The 18,794-nt window shown below is 40.3% G+C and overlaps 1 protein-coding gene across 1 annotated transcript in view; it reads left to right on the forward strand.

Moving 5' to 3' along the window:
• Positions 1-18,794, forward strand: part of KDM4B (lysine (K)-specific demethylase 4B) — a 78,565-nt gene that overhangs the window by 37,767 nt on the left and 22,004 nt on the right. The window contains exons 8-11 of the mRNA XM_009583327.1: positions 6,548-6,744; positions 7,227-7,259; positions 11,339-11,508; positions 17,613-18,130. Of these exons, the coding sequence (XP_009581622.1) occupies positions 6,548-6,744; positions 7,227-7,259; positions 11,339-11,508; positions 17,613-18,130 (918 nt within the window). The remainder of the gene's footprint in view (positions 1-6,547; positions 6,745-7,226; positions 7,260-11,338; positions 11,509-17,612; positions 18,131-18,794) is intronic.

The following is an 18,794-nucleotide window of genomic DNA, read 5'->3' on the forward strand; positions in this document are numbered from 1 at the left end:
GCTTCAAAAATAAAGCCCACTTTTTATTATAGATTGCTTATAAACAGCCTCTTTTAATTTTTTTAACTCTGTTTTGCTTTATTATTTGTCTTTCTTGATAGCCGTGCTTCTAATTTTCTTCCAGCTCGCTTCCCTAGGGGCCGTTAGCAGTTTCAGGGTTTTCGTGGGGTGGCTCATAGCTGAGCGCTTCCTAATCTCAGTCATCAGGATTCAGATCTTGCTTCTGCCCTCTATTCACCCGACTCTAACTGCTTCGAAAATATGTGCTGGTGGGTCTAGATTATTACAGGAAAGAGACAGAAGTGCTTCATTTGGTGTGTGGTTTTCAGAGGAGACTTGATTGCTGTTTCCTTTAGGATTGATATACAATGTCTTGCCTCCTTTATTTATACATCAACCCTTCCTTGATTCTATGTTGTAGCATTTGGAGTTGCAAAAAATACATTTTCAGCTTCGTATCCTTTTGAAAAATGTTACTGAAGAATACTTGTTATTACCAGTGGAAAGAATTTCATAGTGTGCTAGAAGCAAATCTTGGGTTCTCTCTTTAGATACCGACACTTCATATTCCTCCAAACATAATTATTCATTATTCCTCCAAATATAATTATTCATGTTTCTACAAACTGCCTATAGATCTTGGTTGTCGTACATGGGATACAAAATGCTGGATTTTACTACTTCATCTGTTGGTTTACAGGTGTGTAATATAGCACAGCATTCGGCTTTCTTTTTAAAAGAAATGAATAAAAAGCAGATGATCAAATGGGAGGATGAAAGGATAACTTCACTTACTTAGCAAGAATTGTCTAGCGTGTCTGTCACCTCAGAGCTGTAGATCTTTGCCAAGCTACGTCAGTTCATGCTCGCTGCTTGCTCAGTGCATGAACACAGGGTGCTGACCTGCTGAAATGACGTGTTTTCTGCGATCGACAGTGGTTGGTGGTAGACTGCTTTCACCAACTGCAAGTCTTACGATGCAGAAGAAATAATACCTTGAGATAACCTCAGAATGATGTTCACTATAGACTACATCATAACCACTGGATAAAAGTCTTTATTTTGTTTATCCCTTGTACTGGAATGAGTGTCAAAACAGAAAGGAACTGGTACTTCATTGAATCCCTTTCTTGTAGTGCTGCTGAGAGCACTGCATTTCCTTATCTGTCCTTTCAGCCTTATCCGAGACATGTAACTTGGGACCCCACTGAGGAGGTCCTCCCCCCAACTGACCTTTAGCTGTGGTTGTGTTCGTCTTGCAGGAACGAGGATTTGTGTATATTTCAGATTAGATTCAGGAGTAGTCGGCATCCTTACAGGTGTAGTCTACAGAATAGTAAAAGATAAAAAAGAATTCTAGCAGAGAATTTGCCACCCTCCCCCCCTGCAGATCATGTTATTTTGCATAAAGTTCCACCAAAAAAAAAAACCAACCCAAAAAACCCAAAACAAAACAACCCACCAAAAAAAACAAACCAGGAAGAAAGCTTGTAATGTATCAGCAGAAGCCTGATGCCAGCTGGGATGGGTTATTATTTTATTTGCCTAAAATGAAGGATGTCACATAGCATTTTATATTATATCTTGAACCAGAATCCTCTTACTACAAATGGAGTGGAGCAGGGTAAATCTGACTCCCCAGCTAACACCACTTGCCACTTACCCAACTCTTCTACCCACGAAAATCCGCGTGGAACCCTACAGAAGCAAGTTAAGGAAGCACGCACGGAGAAAGTGCGCCCTGCAGCCAGGGACCAGGGAGAGTCCTTGGAAATCTTTGCCTAATTGTTTTGTTTATGAAACTCTGTAGAGGATTTCAAGTGGGTTTCCTAATGAACTGGTTTGTTGTTGAGACTTACGCCAATGCTGGTAATTACACTAGAAACAGGGGGTCAAGAATCATCTTCTTTCCCACAAGCTTTCAACTACCAACCATTAAACACACAAACTATGCATTTTAGGTTTTTCTCCTTCTTCTCAAAGTTTAACTCCTTATTTACTTGCAGAATACCTGCCACTGATCTTTCAGGCACATACTTGCAATTTATGTGCCTTTGGCACTTTTGAAACCTTGGCGATCTCTGTGAGAGCATTGCTATACAGGGTCTGAGTGGAAATGTAGCTTTGGGCTGAGTGGACGGAAAATTAAACTGGAGCCCAAACTAAGTTTATTCTGTCATATTGGATGAGTATTAACTAGATCTCAAGTAAGAGACTTAATTATCTCTGTAATCCGATAACAAATTGGATAGCTGTTTAAGAGTATTATACTGGGAGGACTTTGTGTTTCTCCCAAAAGCTGAAACTTTATACCTTGTCCTGAAAATTTATGGAGAGAAGATTAGGAGCATTGTCTGTATTAGCAATATGTGTTGTTACAATATACTGCAAGAATTTCTCAGCTGCATTTTGAATGTAACCATCTTTCTTTCCCAGTAACTTGCTTTTAGGCTTCATTGTTATGAAAAAGCATATACAAAAGCTTTAAGCAAAGATTTTGGTCTGGCATTTAATGGTGGTATAATAGCTGAAAGAACTTAAACTTTGAGTGTGTTGGGTTCTCTTATATTTAAATTTCCATTAAGGCAAAGTGGGGGGCTAGCTGGGTCTTAAACAACTGTGCAGTGGGCCCTGATTTCACCTAAATGTGAGGCGTTTTTCCATGAGAACCAGAGGTGCCAATTTAAATATATCATTTTTGTGACTATTTCTACATAAGGAGAAGGGTTATTTTACATTAACTTTTTATGTGTTATGGAACAGATGGGGTTCAGTTTAGTGTTAATAGCAGGGAAGTGAGGGAAATGTCCTTACAAAAATGACACTGAAGGTTGAGGTTGAATGAGGCTGCATTTTGCCATATATCATTTCATTTTATTACTGCAAGGAGGGTGTCTTTTTATTTGACTGTTATTTTATATAGACTTATTAGTGGTTTTATTTTAAAATATCTAGCAAGTAAGATAATGGTTACACATTCAGTAGCCAATTTCCCACTATCAGTCTTTGAGTTATAATTGGTGAGACAGGGTTCCTGGTGTGGTCAGATATTTTACCACAGTCTCCAAATTTGAGCAGCAGATAATAAAATAATAAGTAGAGGAAGAATGTTGGTTTTCTTTGTTTGAAAAGTGCTTCATTCTGTGCATTTCCTCATGGTATTTTTGCATGTGCTTAGATTGCAAGTTGCCTTTGCATGTTTTTATCCTGTATGGGTAGCAAAGCCGTTAGCTTATGAAAAAGCAGAGATGAGGCTAGGAACAGCCTGCAGAAGATGGAACAAATTAAGTTCCTGCAGATTTGGTGAATATGGAAGCTCCTCTTCTCTTGTTGCTGTTTTGGGTCTCAGATCCCCTGTAACCGAAGGCAAAGAGCTAACCCTAAAACTGTTACGATTTTTGCTTTGGTTTTTTCCACCTCCATTTTCAGGACTTGCAGTTGGTCCTTGGAGATCCATGTTATGAATATTCTGTTGTTTGCTCTGTCGCTCTGACAGCCTTGCTGTTCTCGAGCAGTTTGGTGTGGCAGTCTGGCTACCAAATGGGGAACGACAGAGGAGAGACAGGAAGATACTTGATTAGATCTCAGAGTTCCTTAAATTTCTCACCTGTCATTTTGACATGACAGGCGTGTCCTTCATGTTGCCATTTAGTCATGGTCTGTGCTTTGGGTGACCATATCGCTCTTAAATCTTTCACGGGTCTACTGGTATGTAGGAGTTCTGTGAATACCTGAATCGGGGCTTTGTGGTTCAGTTTTGGCTCACATAAAGGAAACAAGGTTTCGTATCTCTCCTTAGTGGTGATGTTTAAGAGTAGACATGTTAATTTTTTGTTTGTTTGTTTGTTTCTATAAAGTTTAATAATAATGGAATATGAATGTGTTAGAATTTGAGGAGGGGAAATGGAATATGGAAGGATATGTTCTGCAGAAATTGGGACAGGGAGAGGCAGAAGTGGGGGGTGTAGGCGTATCTCTTAGGAAATACATGTGTTTATGACCGCAGTTAAATACTTTGAAAGAAATATGACTCTGTGTATATGGAAGGGGAGGCAATACATGGAAATGGGTATCATTGACAGGGAAACACAAGCTTGCTATTTTTGCCCTGCTGTAATGGAATAGAGCAGGTAATTAATTGCAAAGGAAGTTTCTTGCCCTTCTCTACCCGCAGTCTCCTCCTCTGATCTCCCCCGTTCTCCTCCCTCTCTCACATCTCACACACACATGCTTTTGCAGTCGTATTGGAAGCATCTGCTGTACTAAGCAGGATCTTGCTGCTGGGTCTGAGGGAAGAGTATGGAAAAATACCCTGGCCGTTATGGGAATGTGAATGTGACACAACTGCAGCAGCTGAGGAAATATAACTGTATGGTCTGGAAGAAGCCCCAAAGGAAAGAGGCTTTGTAAATTATTCATGCTTGCTAGTGTGAAAGCAATAAAATTAAATTAAAATTGAAATACAAACATACATCATGTTAGATTTGTGTAAAGAAAGGAACTTGGCTACTGCAGTCTTCTGGTGTTGCGGTACGCTGGAGATTGCAGCCCACAGTGTCATTTCTCTGAATAGCAGTCTGAATAGCATCCAGATAGCTCAGTATGTGGGTTCTCGATAATCTGTGTGTACTTTACATTCTTGTGAGACTCTTAAGCTGACAGTGGTTGGAGACGGTACTTGAGACCTTTAGACCCCTCTGACTCAGGATTTGCTCCGCTTGATTTGAAGGAATTGACATCTGTGTGCTGCAGCATATTGGTTCTAGGTTAGAATCAGAAAGTGGACTCTTCCCCTTTTAGGCCATTTTTCATACTTTGTAGAGGCAGAGGAGGTTAATCTCCGTAGCTCATTGATGATGTGTGCTGTGGGGTGCTCTTCTGTATTCCTCTTTGTAGCAGTGCACAGGTGCTTTTAAAATTTCTTTAGGAAAAGTGATTGAAAATGTGCTCAATACAAATCCCTTAAGCCAGTATTGATGGAGGTGCCAGTGGGAAGCTTCTGCCTGGCCAGGAATTTGAAGCATGGGTACCATCTGTGTTCTGCCGTTCTTTGGCCAAATTGCATTTCCAGCCTTTCTGTCCCGCGCTATTTTTCATTAAATGAATTGAGTTTTCCTGAAAGTGCCTGTCCATACATACTCCTTCCCACTCAGCACACTCAGGTTATTACTGCTCTCCCAGTCAGAGTAGAGCAGAAGGTAGCCAATGGCCTTTCCAAAATGAAACAGGAGTTGGAAGGGAAGTGTGAGAGCCAAGAACTGTACAGAAAGACTCTCTTTTCTCTCTCTCTTAACTATGGCCATAAATCTTTATTATTTATTATTAAATGCTAGTGAAAAATGAAAGAAGAAAGGGGAGAAGCAAGTTTAATTTCATGCATTTCTGCTAAGAGAAAGGATAGAATAGTTTTGAAAAGGTGTGGAAGGAGGGTGAAAAACAAGTCCTGCAAAGTGGCTATAATTACCTCATCCTCAATTTGAAGTTGAAAAGCAATTTAGTTCAAGTGCATGCGAAGCAATGCTTTGCACTGTGGAGCAGAACTAAAAAAGGGGCTCAACTTCTCACACACAACAGCAAAGCTGTAGTTGCAGCTCCCGTGAGGCAAGCGGGTATTGGTGTGTTGCTGAGTCCTTTTCAATCCCGTAACTTCTTTTGAGTTAAAAGTTGAAGAAGACTACATGCTCATTCAGTCTGTATCTGTGTCCTGGGTGAGAATCCCCTTGCTAGACTCCGACTGTTAATTCTCTACTTCATCAGAGCAAATGCATATCCAAGTAAAAACGCCTGTAAGTAGTCTTTGTGTAGGCACGTACAATGGCAAGGGTGTAATTCCAGAGGTTAATTTTAATGAGCGTGTGCTAGTTGAAGTTAATAATTTTCTTTGGCTTAGGCATATGTGGTTTAGATGCAGAATGTAGTTATCGTTGTAGCCTTTTTTATTTCTCTACAGTCTCGTGAAGGATTTATGTGCAACGTCATGATGTACAATTATGAAGTTTAACTGCCTTGTTCAGTAGGTTAGTCTTTTGTTCCTTTAAGGCTTTTTTCGGTTATGAAGTGATGTTAATAATCTCTTTTCAGCCTGAGAAGATCCGCAAGAGACTGGCTAATGGGGGGAACATAGGTTTGAGATCAGACTCAGACCTGGTCTATATCGGCCAAAGTTATTACTGTCTAATGACTGTAAGACAGTAGATGAGTTGTAGTAACTGGTGTCAGTTACCAGAAAGTTTTAGCTTGATTGGTGGGCTTAGAGGGAGAAGAAAATTCTTGGGAACAGAGTCTTCAGCTACCCTCAGAGAGCGTGGCAGCTTGTGCTGTCTCTGGTTTTGCCAAGGGCAGGTAGAGTCAATGCTTTCCATTAAGCTGAAATACCCACGTATACGTCAGTGCGATTCCTAGCATTGACCCGCTCTAGTAACCCACCACAGGCCTCAGAGACAAAATAGGTAAGAGTGTTAGTTTGCCTCTGGAGAAAGGCAGCTGACGAGAAAAGAAAATGTTCCTCTGATCTGATGTGGTGTTGATGTCTGGATATCTCTTGCAGTGTACTTGCCGCAAAGACATGGTGAAGATTTCCATGGATGTCTTTGTGAGGGTTCTGCAACCAGAACGTTACGATTTATGGAAACAAGGAAAAGACATTGCTGTCCTGGATCATATGAAACCCACAGCTCTGACTAGCCCAGAACTAGATGCCTGGAATGAGACGAAGGCAGAGTTGAAGGCTAAATTGCTTCGCAGGTAAAGTGGGGGGGGGAAGGAAAAAAGTTGTGTCTGAGCACTGTGTTTGATTTTAATTGCTAAGATTTTAAACACTATAATTCTTGTTTTGAGGTAGTTTGAACTCTTCTTCCCCCCCAAAAAAACCCCCCCCGCTTCCTCTTGTAATTTTTCTTGGGTAATGTGCTCCCTCATTGTTCTGTTTCCTTTAAATGTTATAGAAGCACTTGTTTTCTGAAAGTAGGATGCTGTGTGCCCCCTCACATCTCATCTCTTATCCTGGAAGACAAAAAATCTATAGTAAACATTAATAGATTCACTTATCAGAAAGCAGGAGGGAAAAAAACCCCATCAATTGCAAAAGGGATTTTATGCATGCCTTTCTGTGCTTCCTTTGATCTCTGTATTAATTTTCTACAAGTTTGTGGGTTTTGTGTGTTACAGCATGCTTGAATTGAAAATTTGGCATGCTAACCTTTTACTGTTGGAATCTTGCTTTATAGGATAGGAGATGAGGAAGAGGACAACAAACACCGGTATGTGACTTCCCTCATCAACTTAAATGACTTCGTTCTTTTTCCTGTTAAGTTTCTTAAAATAGTAACTCTGAAAGTGTTTTCCTTTTTCAGTTAGTTTTTTTGTGTCTGCTTCCTTGAAAGGGCACAGAAAATTCTTGGGCATCGAGGTTTCTCAGACTTCATCTTGGTTTTGTGTGGTTTTCTGAGATCTCCTCTTGCGTCGTTAGAGAAGCTCATTTATCTCATGCCTCTTCTGGTTTTCCATTCTTCAGTGTGCAGTCAACCTACTGAATTAGTAGTGATGTGTAATGATTAACTGGTTGTGGATAAAGCTAACTGGTCACCAAAGCAGATAGTTAATAAAACGCTGCTGCTGTCTCAGAAAGTGGAATTGAACCAGGGTGTGTTAGACATGGGCTGCCAGTGGGAGAACTTTCCTTCCTCATCAAGCTTGCTTGAAGAATGAGACACTATATTATAGGAAATCGAATTATCATAGGGCTTTAATGTACTCAGATGTAAAGTGTGTGCCCTTCCATGTGCTGCCTTACCCTTCTCTTTTTACATCGTTCTCATTTCTGCTCTGCCTGTTACCCAAAGTGCTTGCAGTGTAGGACGCAAAGCGTACTTCTTTCTGCTCTCATCTAGTATTTGTTGAATTTCTGGTGTGAGTGTTGGCAGTCTCTGGAAGTTGTACCGCTTCATCCAGATGTAATATTCTGCTTGTAATTTCAATTCCAGTATTATGTCTTTGAAATCCAGGAAAAAAGCTTTAAATAGATGTTAGGTTTCTGGGGCCATCTTTGATAGGGATTTTGAGTAACAGTTTAAAAACTATTGACCTAATAATTTGATGACAGCTGATTTATTTAGGCATTCTATCAAAGAAAAAGATAACATACTAGTAAGAGTGTCTCTCTTTCTCTAGCACTGGTCTTTATTGTCTTCCAGGAGTTTTCAGCCACCTGCTGTTGCTTTGGACTGGTGGTCCTGTGTCCTGCGTTTTCTATGTGAAATGATTTGTCCCTTATTTTACAAATGCTGAAGTGGGAAAATGTGTTTCCCACTAAATCCGTGCTCCAAAAGACATAATAAATAGGGGTTTTGGCAGATAACTGACCTCTGCAGTGTTGTTCCACTCCAGAGGTTATATCCTAAAATGTTTTCAGCGATTCCTTCTGTAGTGAGCTTCAGGAAAAGCAGCCTGAGAGTCAGAAGGTGCGATTTATGCTCTATGGACAATGACTGTCTGAACTCCAGTGGGTCCCTGGATCTTTTTCTTCCACATCAGGAACTTGGGAATCTCTTTACTGCCTATGGCTATTAGGGGTTGCTTAGATATATGTAATGTTTGCACAGTGTAAGGTATTACATGAACACCAAGGATTATTTTCCCTCTTTCAGCTTATTGCTTAGCAGAGGAGCCTCTCTCTCAACCTGTGCTATTGCAAAAGATCCAGGTACTTTTTTTTCCCTTATCTATTCATTGTTTCCTAGATTATTTCAGTATTGTCCTGAAGCAGTTTTGAAGCTGTTGAATACTGCTTAGCAGTAGTCTCTCTCCTATGCTTATGTCTTGGAAAGACATAATTTTACTTGAAGACTGACTTTTCTCAGCAGGATGGACTTTACTGGAGGAATGGGATTCACCTCTGCCCAAACCTCTTCGCGGTTGTATCTACTTAATTTAAGTCACTTTGTGGTCTGTTCTTCAAAGAGTACAAATGCTGCTTTTTTGCTGGCTCTCTTGGAAAATGTAGCTTTTAAACTCGCAGAGAGGTATGTTATTCTTCTCTAAGGTCATTCATACTTAGTTACCTTGAAAAACTTGACTTTGTTTACTTTATGGCTTCAGCGAGAGACTGTTTTAGTCTAGTCAACAAAAAGCCCATTTCTGGTATGTGAATAATGTCAGATACAGAACATCTTCGCTTCTGGAAATGTACAACCTTCAGCTTGTAGTTCTGGAAGCACAGTTTCTTTATGTGGTGTGTTTCCTGCCTCTCTTCATTTCCCACAACTTCAGAGTGAGAAAAGCACTGCAAAAAGATCTTTTTTATCTACTGAGAGTATAAAGCTTTGTGATTTAATTTTTGCCTGGCATTTCTACACCACGGGAATGAAACACACAATTTACTAAAAATAGCTTGTAACACTTGATTCTACTCCAGTGGTTTCTTGATCAGCTGTGGAAAGTTCCTGCTGCAACGGAAAAGTCTTACAGGTTTATCTCCTCCTCCCACCTTTCTTTTCCCCCACAGAGAAGGTGGTGTGTACTTAGAATATGGGTGACAAGAAAAGTTGATCCTTCTGGGTTCAGCTGTGTGTTCCTGCTAATCAATGTCTTGCAGGTGTGAAGTTAACATCTATACTTGGAGGGATACCACACAGTTAGCATCTAGCAATTATAAATTACTGTGCATATAGATCAACTTTCTTTTCTATTAATCATTCATCTCAGGTTGAATTTTTTTCTTCCTTCTTTGTTGGTTACTTGATGAAGGGCTCTTAACTTCATTGTACTCCAAATCTAACTAGCAGCTGAGTTTCTGGGCTCGGAGGATGGGAAGCTGAATTTCAGCTTTTACAGAGTTTTGGGCTGATGGATGCAGTGTGATTGCCTTTTACAGTTTGTTACATGATGTTAGATGCAAGGGCCTGGAACAGGGAGGCTGTATGGAAGATGCTGCTTTCAAAATAATCTCTGCATGCTAAAAATGGTGTAAAAATTGCAGATCTCTGAATCAGTCTCTTTTGAAAAAGAGCTTGATAGAGTTAAACCCAACATTCAAGCAGCTGTTTGATAGATCCTTTAAAAAAAATTGTACTTGGTCCGGCTGGGATGGAGTTAACTTTCTTCGTAGCAGCCCACGGGGCTGTGTTTTGGATTTGTGGCTACAACAGTGCTGATAGGGCACCGATGTTTTGGCTATTGCTGAACGGCATCAGGGCTTTATCGTTTCTCACTCCAGCCCCCTGCCCAGTGACTAGGCTGGGGGTGGGCGAGAGATTGGGAGGGGTCAGGGCTGGGACAGCTGACCCAAAGTGGCCAAAGGGATACTCCGTATCATGTAACGTCACGCTGAGCGATAAAAAATGGGGTCGAGAAAGAAGAGGGGGGGGTTGGCTTCCAAGTTGCTTGGAGACTGGCTGGGCATTGGTCTGCCTGTGGGAGATGGTGAGTGGATTTCCTTTGCTTATTTCTTTCTATTTTTTTTCTTCCTTGTTTCCTTCACCTATTAAACTGTCTTTGTCTCGGCCTACAAGTTTTCTGGCTCTTGCCCCTCCTGTTCTCCCTCCCTGTCCCACTGGGGAGGTGAGGAGTGAACGACTGGCTGTGTGGGTGCTTGGCTCCTAATACGGTTCCTAACCAAAATACATTATCCTGACTTCTGAATTTGCGTTTGTCTTTGCGTTGTGGCTACTGTAATCTCTTTATCTTAGTGGCGTTGACTCTTTAGAAAAAACAGCATTGCTATTGGCTTGTTAGTATTAGTCTGATCATATTAATATGCGCCTTTTTTAGTTAAACTTCTTCATAGGCTTTGGACCCTGTGAATTATACTACTGAAAAATCATAGACTGCCTATTGATTATGCTATTAGCATTCATTTTTTAGAAACTAGCAGTGCTGGGTAATGTTTCAGAGCTGGAAGATGATGCTTTGCAGACTTCCAGCAGTTTGCCAAAGGGAAGCACGTACAGAATGAAAGAAATGATGGAATGGAGGCAGAAGATGAAAGGAAGATTTATAACAAGTTTTCATCTGTATTTTGAAATACAGGCAAAATAGATTTAAAATACAATTAAAATCATTTTAAATGCAGCTGGTGAGCTTACATTAGTAATGGTGGTAAAAAGCTCTTCAAGAAACCTGGCCAATTAATGGCTGCTGTGAATGGATCTTAAATGTTATGTTATGCAAGGTTCATCTGTTTCCTTTCAGATATCTGTTTTGCCCTGTAGCTATTGTTAGCTACCTTGTGTTTTCTGTCCGAAGAAGATCCTTTTGTTTTGTATTCAGGTTTTTAAGTCAGTGATCGTTTTATATATTGAAGGCTGGTCTTTTATGTCAAATCACACTTCTGTACTTCTAGGTCTCACAGAAAAAGAAGTCAACCCAGAAGACATAAAACAGAGGATCAGAAGTCACTTGGAGATGTGATGGCTATTGAAACTGCCTTGGAAGATGTGAAAGTAAAAGAGGAGCTGAAAAGAGGGCCAGATCTAGAGGAAGACGAGAGAAGCAAAGTGATTGAGGGAGAAGGTGAGGCCCTGCTCGCTGATGGCAGATCACTTCAGTGAAGAACTGGGGCAAGCTATCTCTCTAAAACACTTTTGTAAATAACTTGTCAGCTGTTGTTTATTTCTGTTGAAATATCAGTGGAGTCTTTCCCAATATTAAATCTATGCTCACTGAAATACACCATCATTTACAGCAGCAATTGATTTTTCCTTCTCTTTAAGGATTCAGTCCAAATAGCTTTCTTGGCAGGGCTTGAAATTTCTGCCAAAACTATTACAGGTTTGTAAAAATATATATTAGGGGAGGAATATTTTAAAATATTTCATAGAGAAACAAATAAATATATTTTGTGTACTGCTCTGAAAAGGAATGATTTGTGCACTCCCGTGTGCAATTAATCTTTTCCCCTTTCCCTCCCTTTCTCCCCGTTTCTTACAGAGACTGAATAAAGTCAGCCTTAGGTTTTGTGGGATCCATAGCTGCTGCATGAGTGCAAGTTGCAGGTTTGGTTTTCTTCAAGTCTAGGAGAGAAGCTTTTCAGCTTTCTTTGAATGGCTGAAGTTAATACCAGTCCATGACAAGTCCCAGTCCTTTATGATTTCTTCTGCATAAAAGCAAGGTTCCAAACTGTTTAGGAGAAGGCAAAGAGGAATAGGAGCTGATAAAACAACAGAGCTGTTTTCCACAAAGCTGTGGCTAAATTTATGTGCAGCCTTTGATAAGTCACTTAACCTTTCTCTGTTCATTGACACATCTGTACAGTGGATGTAATATTTTTTAATACTATGGTCCTCCTGTAAGAAGCAGTGTCTGTAAAATTTTTTGAAGCTGTTGGTTGGAATACACCATGACTTAAGGCAAAATATAACTGTTGCAAAAACAGAGAATGTCTTGGTCTGTGTTTTTTGTGTGACACGTTCCTAATACATTCGGTTAGTCCAAAGGCCTGACCTCAGCCATCTTGCTCAAGGCTTTTTTTGTGATACTTTATTTTCTTGGCTGTGTATGAAAGGTTGCAGTTCTTGCTGGGAGTAAGCTGCTTTTTTTTCCCCTAATGCATGGTTAAGTAGTTGATGTGTCTGTTACGATGCACGCTCTCTTTGAGCCACTTTCGAGCATTTCATAGACACTAGTGAATTCATTTTCATATATTGTATATATCCATTATTTGTTTAGCGTTTGGAGAAAACTGATGCTGCAAACTACTTAGAGAATCTTGATAATGATCTTAAAGGAAGTCTGTGGAAGCTCTGGGAAACGAATTGAAGTTTTTGTTCAGTTCCAGAGTCTCTTAGCTAGCCAGTGTGTTTTCTCTTTTCATGGGAAATAAGGAGTTTGAAAATCATTGTTGTACAGAGCAGGAGTAGCACAGTGCAGATAGTTAATTCCTGTTGCCCTAAGCTTGAAAGTGTCAGCAGTGTGTTAAACTGTATGCTCTTAGCTCTTGTACAAGTTTAACAGTTGATGCTTGTAATAAATGGCCCAAAAATGATAGCCCTTTGGAGATGAGAGATAAGTGACAAGGACAGATCCGAGATCCTTAGAATGGCAGAGGAACAAGAAGGACTGTGTTCTAGCCGAATAGGTTCCAAATCATACACTTAGACTACATGTTAAGAGCTCTTTAACTGTTAGCACAGGATGGAAAAACTTATTTTCAGCACCGTTGCAGAAGGCACCACTAGAACTAGACGATTTGCTTTGCAGTTTCTGAGGGGTCTTGCACTCAGTGTGGCTGTTAGCAACTATACAGGTTTCTTAATGCAATATAGCAATTAAATACCACTAAATTCTCTAGTTTTCTATATCCTACTGTCTGCATTACCTCTCACGAGTGTCTTGCCGTTTCATCTTGAAAAAGAAAACAGCATCTATTTGGATGGCCCTACTCATAGCAATTTAGCTTCCCCCCTGCTTTCACTTACTTTTTCTTTTCCTCTGGTTTTAATTTGGCTTGATTTCCTACTTACACCAGAAAAGATGACTTTGAGAAGGAAAGGAGGAAGAATGAGATTTCAAAGTAATCATTGGTAGTTTCAAAGTAGGTCTTATGCTTCATGTTGGTTATTTGGACTAACCGAATATTAATAACTTGAGGTTTTCAGGATTTCTGACCCAGATACCTTAAGGTGTTTTCTTTTGGCTTTTATCGCTCAGCTTTATATTCATAATTTATTATGTTGCTATTAATGCATTTAGAATTCTTAGCAGGTTGTCTTGGGACTCGAAATGAAAAAGGAGAGTCTTTAAGCTCTGCTGTTCTCTAAGCAGCTAAGCAGCATAAATAAATCCTGTGAGTCAGCTGGTGTTATCTCCGATGCTGTGCCTGTTACGAGTTCTGCAGACTTGGGCTACAAACCACGTATCTTACAGAAGGATTCTTTTTTTTTTTTTTTCTTTTTTCTTTTAAATAATGTGAGAAGAAGCAATGAGATGCCTAGCTGCAAAATAGTTGTGTGTTATTTTCTGCCACATTGCATTAAATGGCATTCCCACATATCCTCTTGAGTGTTGCAATTGTAAACTAAGTACATAATTACATGCAGTAATACTGTGGTCAAGATGCCAGTAAACCAGAATTGAAAACTTTTCTGCTGTTAGCTGTATATAATAGCAAATCGGTGCATAACTGATTTTTAGATGACCATTTGCTACGTGAGGATTTTACTTCAGGCAAGATGTCAAGAATTGGCCATTAGCCAAGTGGCTTGTCTCTTGCTGATTTTTCTCCAGTGTTGCTTAAGCTGGCAATGTAAAGTCATTAAGAGATGAGACTGTTTAATGTGATGGAAGGATTATCATGAAACAATGTCATAGCACAAGACTTTGTCCTGGAGACTTTCTGGACTTTTCTAGCATCATGTAGAGAAAATAGAGCCTTTTCAGAAATCTGCTAGCAGTCGCTGTGGCCATCTACATATTTGTAGTATGTGCTTTTGAAGTTCTGCTAAGAACCGAGCAGACACAACCCCTAGAAGCAAGTAGAAGGTGTTTTCCTCTACTTTTGCTTTCTGCTTTTGTATCAGTCACATTTGCATCTTCTGTTAGCATAGGTGTTGTAAGGGATATAAACACTGAGCGTGTAGAGTAATATTCTCTTCCTAGAAGTAAGTAATGCTGTTTAAGTGAAAACATGAACTCGGTGTTTAGGAGGAACTTCGGGATGGTGGAATAGTCTTTGTGATTACTTCATCTACCACACAGTCTCCTACGCGATTGAAGAAAAACCCTTGAGTGCGACTACTGCACAAACACAGACATCTTGAAGAATGCAGTGCTGTATTAGAGGGATGTACTGGCAAAATTCTGCTTTCTCCCATGTTTAGTTTCATCTTATCTCTGTGCTTGTGCTTCTGCTAGATTAATAAGTCTTAATTTACAGTTGCTTTTTGAGCTGTTGACGGTACAAATTAGTTAACTAAAGTTGTGGCTAAATTACTGATGCTGAAGTCCATTTCTAATTGTCTTTGCCCAATACCAGGAGATACTGCTGTAGCAGATGAAGTCCATACCCTTGTAGAATCATAGAATCGTAGAATCATTAAGGTTGGAAAAGACCTCTAAGATCATCAAGTCCAACCATTAACCCAACACCACCATGCCCACTAAACCATGTCCCTAAGCGCCTCATCTTCACCAGCTTCGTTGCCCTTCTCTGGACACGCTCCAGCACCTCAGTGTCCTTCTTGTAGCAGCTTTTTATAATCTCATTGTCCAAAGCTACGCTGTATGGTCCTATATAAGTGGTTTGATTTCCCCACCAACACCCCTTCCCCTCAAAAGTATTGTATACCTGCAACTTTAGTGAACTCAGTATAGTATTTCAAATTATCTCTAGACAAGCAAGTCTTCCCACCATGAAAAACCATTGTCATGGTTCTGTTTTCCATGTGTACTAGCTTTGCTACTTGTGCCTTTCTTCTTCAGCGGAAGGACAGCTGATAGGCATTCCTCTGTTAACCTGCTATACTGATTTGTGCATAAGGATCCTTTTCCTTTCTAGAAGTATTCATGATAGCTAGGCAGGGCCTTTGAATTTTACCTCGCTTTTTTCATGGCTTCTGATTTTATAGATGCACTTGCAAACTAGTTTGTTCCTCTTAATGCAAAAACTTTTAAATAAAGTTCTACATGCCAGCTGCTGTCAAATTACCCATTTAGAAGTCAATAAAGCTGGTGAATGGCATTTATTTTGTTGTTGGGTAGAGAATTCTCTGAGTGTGTAGAGAGTAAACATGATCTGGTTTTGTGCAACTGGGGAAAAATCCAATTTGCCTTTCATTCAATATGTTTGTTTCTCTAAGGAAATTCAATATTCCTTTCTCTGCGATAGAACAAACCAGGTTATCTGAAGGACTGCCTAAACAAGTACAACAATAACTGTTTGGGCTGGACTTGTTCCCATTTTTATAAATTAGTGTAAACAAAGTCATCAGACCAGACTTCTGGGAAATGTCGAGGTTGAGGTATCCCCTACAAGATTTCAGCAGGGATTTTAGCACTTTATCTTATTGTGGCATTATTCACGTTCTCTTTTCAAACCCTTTCTCCTGCAGATACCTTGTTATTGTGTGATGTTTTATCTGATTTTGTGTTTACAAGGTTTGGCTGGTCAGCTTTGGTTTAGTCCTTAATGGAGGAGTCTGACTAGCTTGGGATTAGTGAAGCATCATTATTAGGGTGAATAGTCTTTCTCTGTCTTTTGTGGTCATCAGCCCTCCTTCTAGTCATAGCATCTGCAGGTGAAAAACAACCTCTTACGAAATACATGGAGCACTGGCCTCTGTCTGTGGAGCATGTATTATTTACTTTCCTTTGGGTGAACTGATACCTTCATTCATGAAGGGGGGAAGAGTTGGGCAAAGGGAACATGCATCATTTTAGATGGAATAAGGCAAGATGTGAAGGCATCTCCTGTCCTGACCTAGAGACGCGTTCTCAATGGCCAGTAGGAGTTTTAAGTACTGCTGTAAAATCAGACTGTGTGGATCCTTTAACAGAGGTATATTGGGAAGATAGGTGGGGAAGACTTTCATGGGTCGTTACTGCCTCTGGTAAAAATATTGAGACGTCTAGCTGTTCAAGAAATGTTTTTGTTGTCACAGCCATGTAAGAGACCTGCAACACCATGCAGATAACATGAATGACAGTAAGCTGGGAGAAACAAGGACAAATGGAGCAAGCGTTAGGAAAGGATATCTCAGTAACCAATGCCAGCATGGTGTCTGTAATAGGCTTAGCTCAATGCTGTGCTTGATTTATGCTTTAAAGGCATCTTTTTAAGAGACATTACAGTAGAAATCTCTAGGTAATAATGATTCAGGTATCTTTGTTCAATTCTTCATTTCCTAGGGCTGTTGAATGCATTGACACTCAGTAATACTCAGATAAGAGCTGTGCTTGCAAATAGAGGGAGCAGTAAATGGGGATGGTTCAGAGGTTACGGCAAACTAATGATGTAGAGCGGTGGTTTCCAAACTTTTTTGCTTGCGCCCCCTTATCAGCAAAAAAATGTTGAGCAAACGTCCCGATACATGTATATTTCTTTATAAAATCTATACGTGTCTTACTGTGCTAAAATAGTACGTACATTATAAAACATACACAAAAATAGAAATTTTTGAAAGGATGAAATAAAGATAAAATACTATTTTAAAGATTTATTTTATTTTATTTATTAATGGTACAAAATATTTTCTTCCTGCACCCCAGTGGATGGTTTTGCACACCCCACTTTGGAGACTACTGAAAGGGCAAACTTGAAATACGGAGTCAAGGCTAATGTAATATATTACATGTTTTTTGGCACAGTGTCCAGTTTCTTAGCGGTTTAGATATTTTCCCTCCAGGCAACATTCATTTTGGTAGACTTTCTGTTCCAGTCAAGAATTAAATAGTCCATAGAAATGACAAGTCTTTTCTTTCTAAAACGGGCTTCTCTAAGTCAGTGCTGAAGTACAGCTGAATATGTCTACAGCTTTCAGTCTGCCTGTTTGAAAGGAAGAATAATACCATAATGTAATATGTTATCCCAGTATTGGAGCTTTTTGATGAAAGGAGAAGAATATTAAATGCTCAGAAATCTTGGCATATGAAGCTAAATGTTGCCTATTATCTTGAAACAGGTGACTGCAAAGTCAAGGCCCGTCCTCCGAAAGTAAAAGGTGAGAGGAAGAGGAAGCACCTTTTCCATCAACACCAGCACCATCTGCAAGAACCTCTGCCTCCTCTGCAGCAGCAGCAGCCACCGCTGCCACCACCGCCTGCACCGCAGCAGCAGCTGGCAGAGGACGAGGCGCCAGCAGCACGGCCACCAGTGCCCCCAGCAGTGCCCACATCATCCACAGCAGAAAAGAGCTTGCCCCCAGCTCCCCTGAACATTATCCAGCCCTTGGAGACACCAGTTGAGGAAGATGACTTTAAACCTCGGCCAATCATTCCCATGCTTTATGTGGTTCCACGGACCAAAAAGGTGGTGTTTGACAAGGAGCGCATGTCCTGCCAGCAGGCGTTTGAGCAGTTTGCCACTCAAAAGAGTCCAAGTTGGCGGGAACAGACGGTCCCTATGGAAATCCCTGTGAAGGAGGAGGAGAATGCAGAAGCAGAAAATACAGAGGTCACTACAGAGGTCAGTGATTTACAGGTATGCATGACCAAGGAGGCGACTATGACATTTGCTAGTTTTAAGCCACAAGTTGAGGACTAAACTTGGAATGAGAGGAGTCCTCCATTGTGCCTGAGCTTCCAGTGGAATAGTGCCATGTTGGAGAGTCATAGAGTGCTTTTACAGGAAGAGATTGATTATTTTCTCATAGTTCAGTCCATCATTGCATTGATGCTAGCTGATTAATCAAACTTGATATTGTCGTCAGAAGATAAAATAGAGAATCTCTTTTCCTGCTACTAGTAATACAGATAATACTGAAATGATCATCCCAAGCACTAGGCAGGAAGACCCAGCACAAGCAAATGGCTGCTGCAGAGCAACTATTCTGAGAGTGGTAGAACCAAACAATCCCAAGGGGAACTTTGATCACACCAACATTTCAGTAATTCTTCCCCCTTGTTTCTGACTTCTCCAGCTGATAGCATGTGCTTTATGCTTCCAGGTGTTGGCCTCTGTTAATCCCCTGTAGGGATCTTTTCCATCATGAGATTTAGCATTGGAAAAGTTGGCAGAAAATCTTTTCATGGACAATACAGTTCATGGCATGTAATCTGTCACAGGCATCTCTTTTCCTTGGAGAGTGCTTTCCTGAGGACAGTTTCCAAAAGAGGAGGGAGGAAAGTGTTCAGGAATTAGCAGC

The sequence above is a fragment of the Fulmarus glacialis genome, unplaced genomic scaffold (assembly GCF_000690835.1).
Source record: "Fulmarus glacialis isolate BGI_N327 unplaced genomic scaffold, ASM69083v1 scaffold19718, whole genome shotgun sequence".
NCBI lineage: Eukaryota > Metazoa > Chordata > Aves > Procellariiformes > Procellariidae > Fulmarus > Fulmarus glacialis.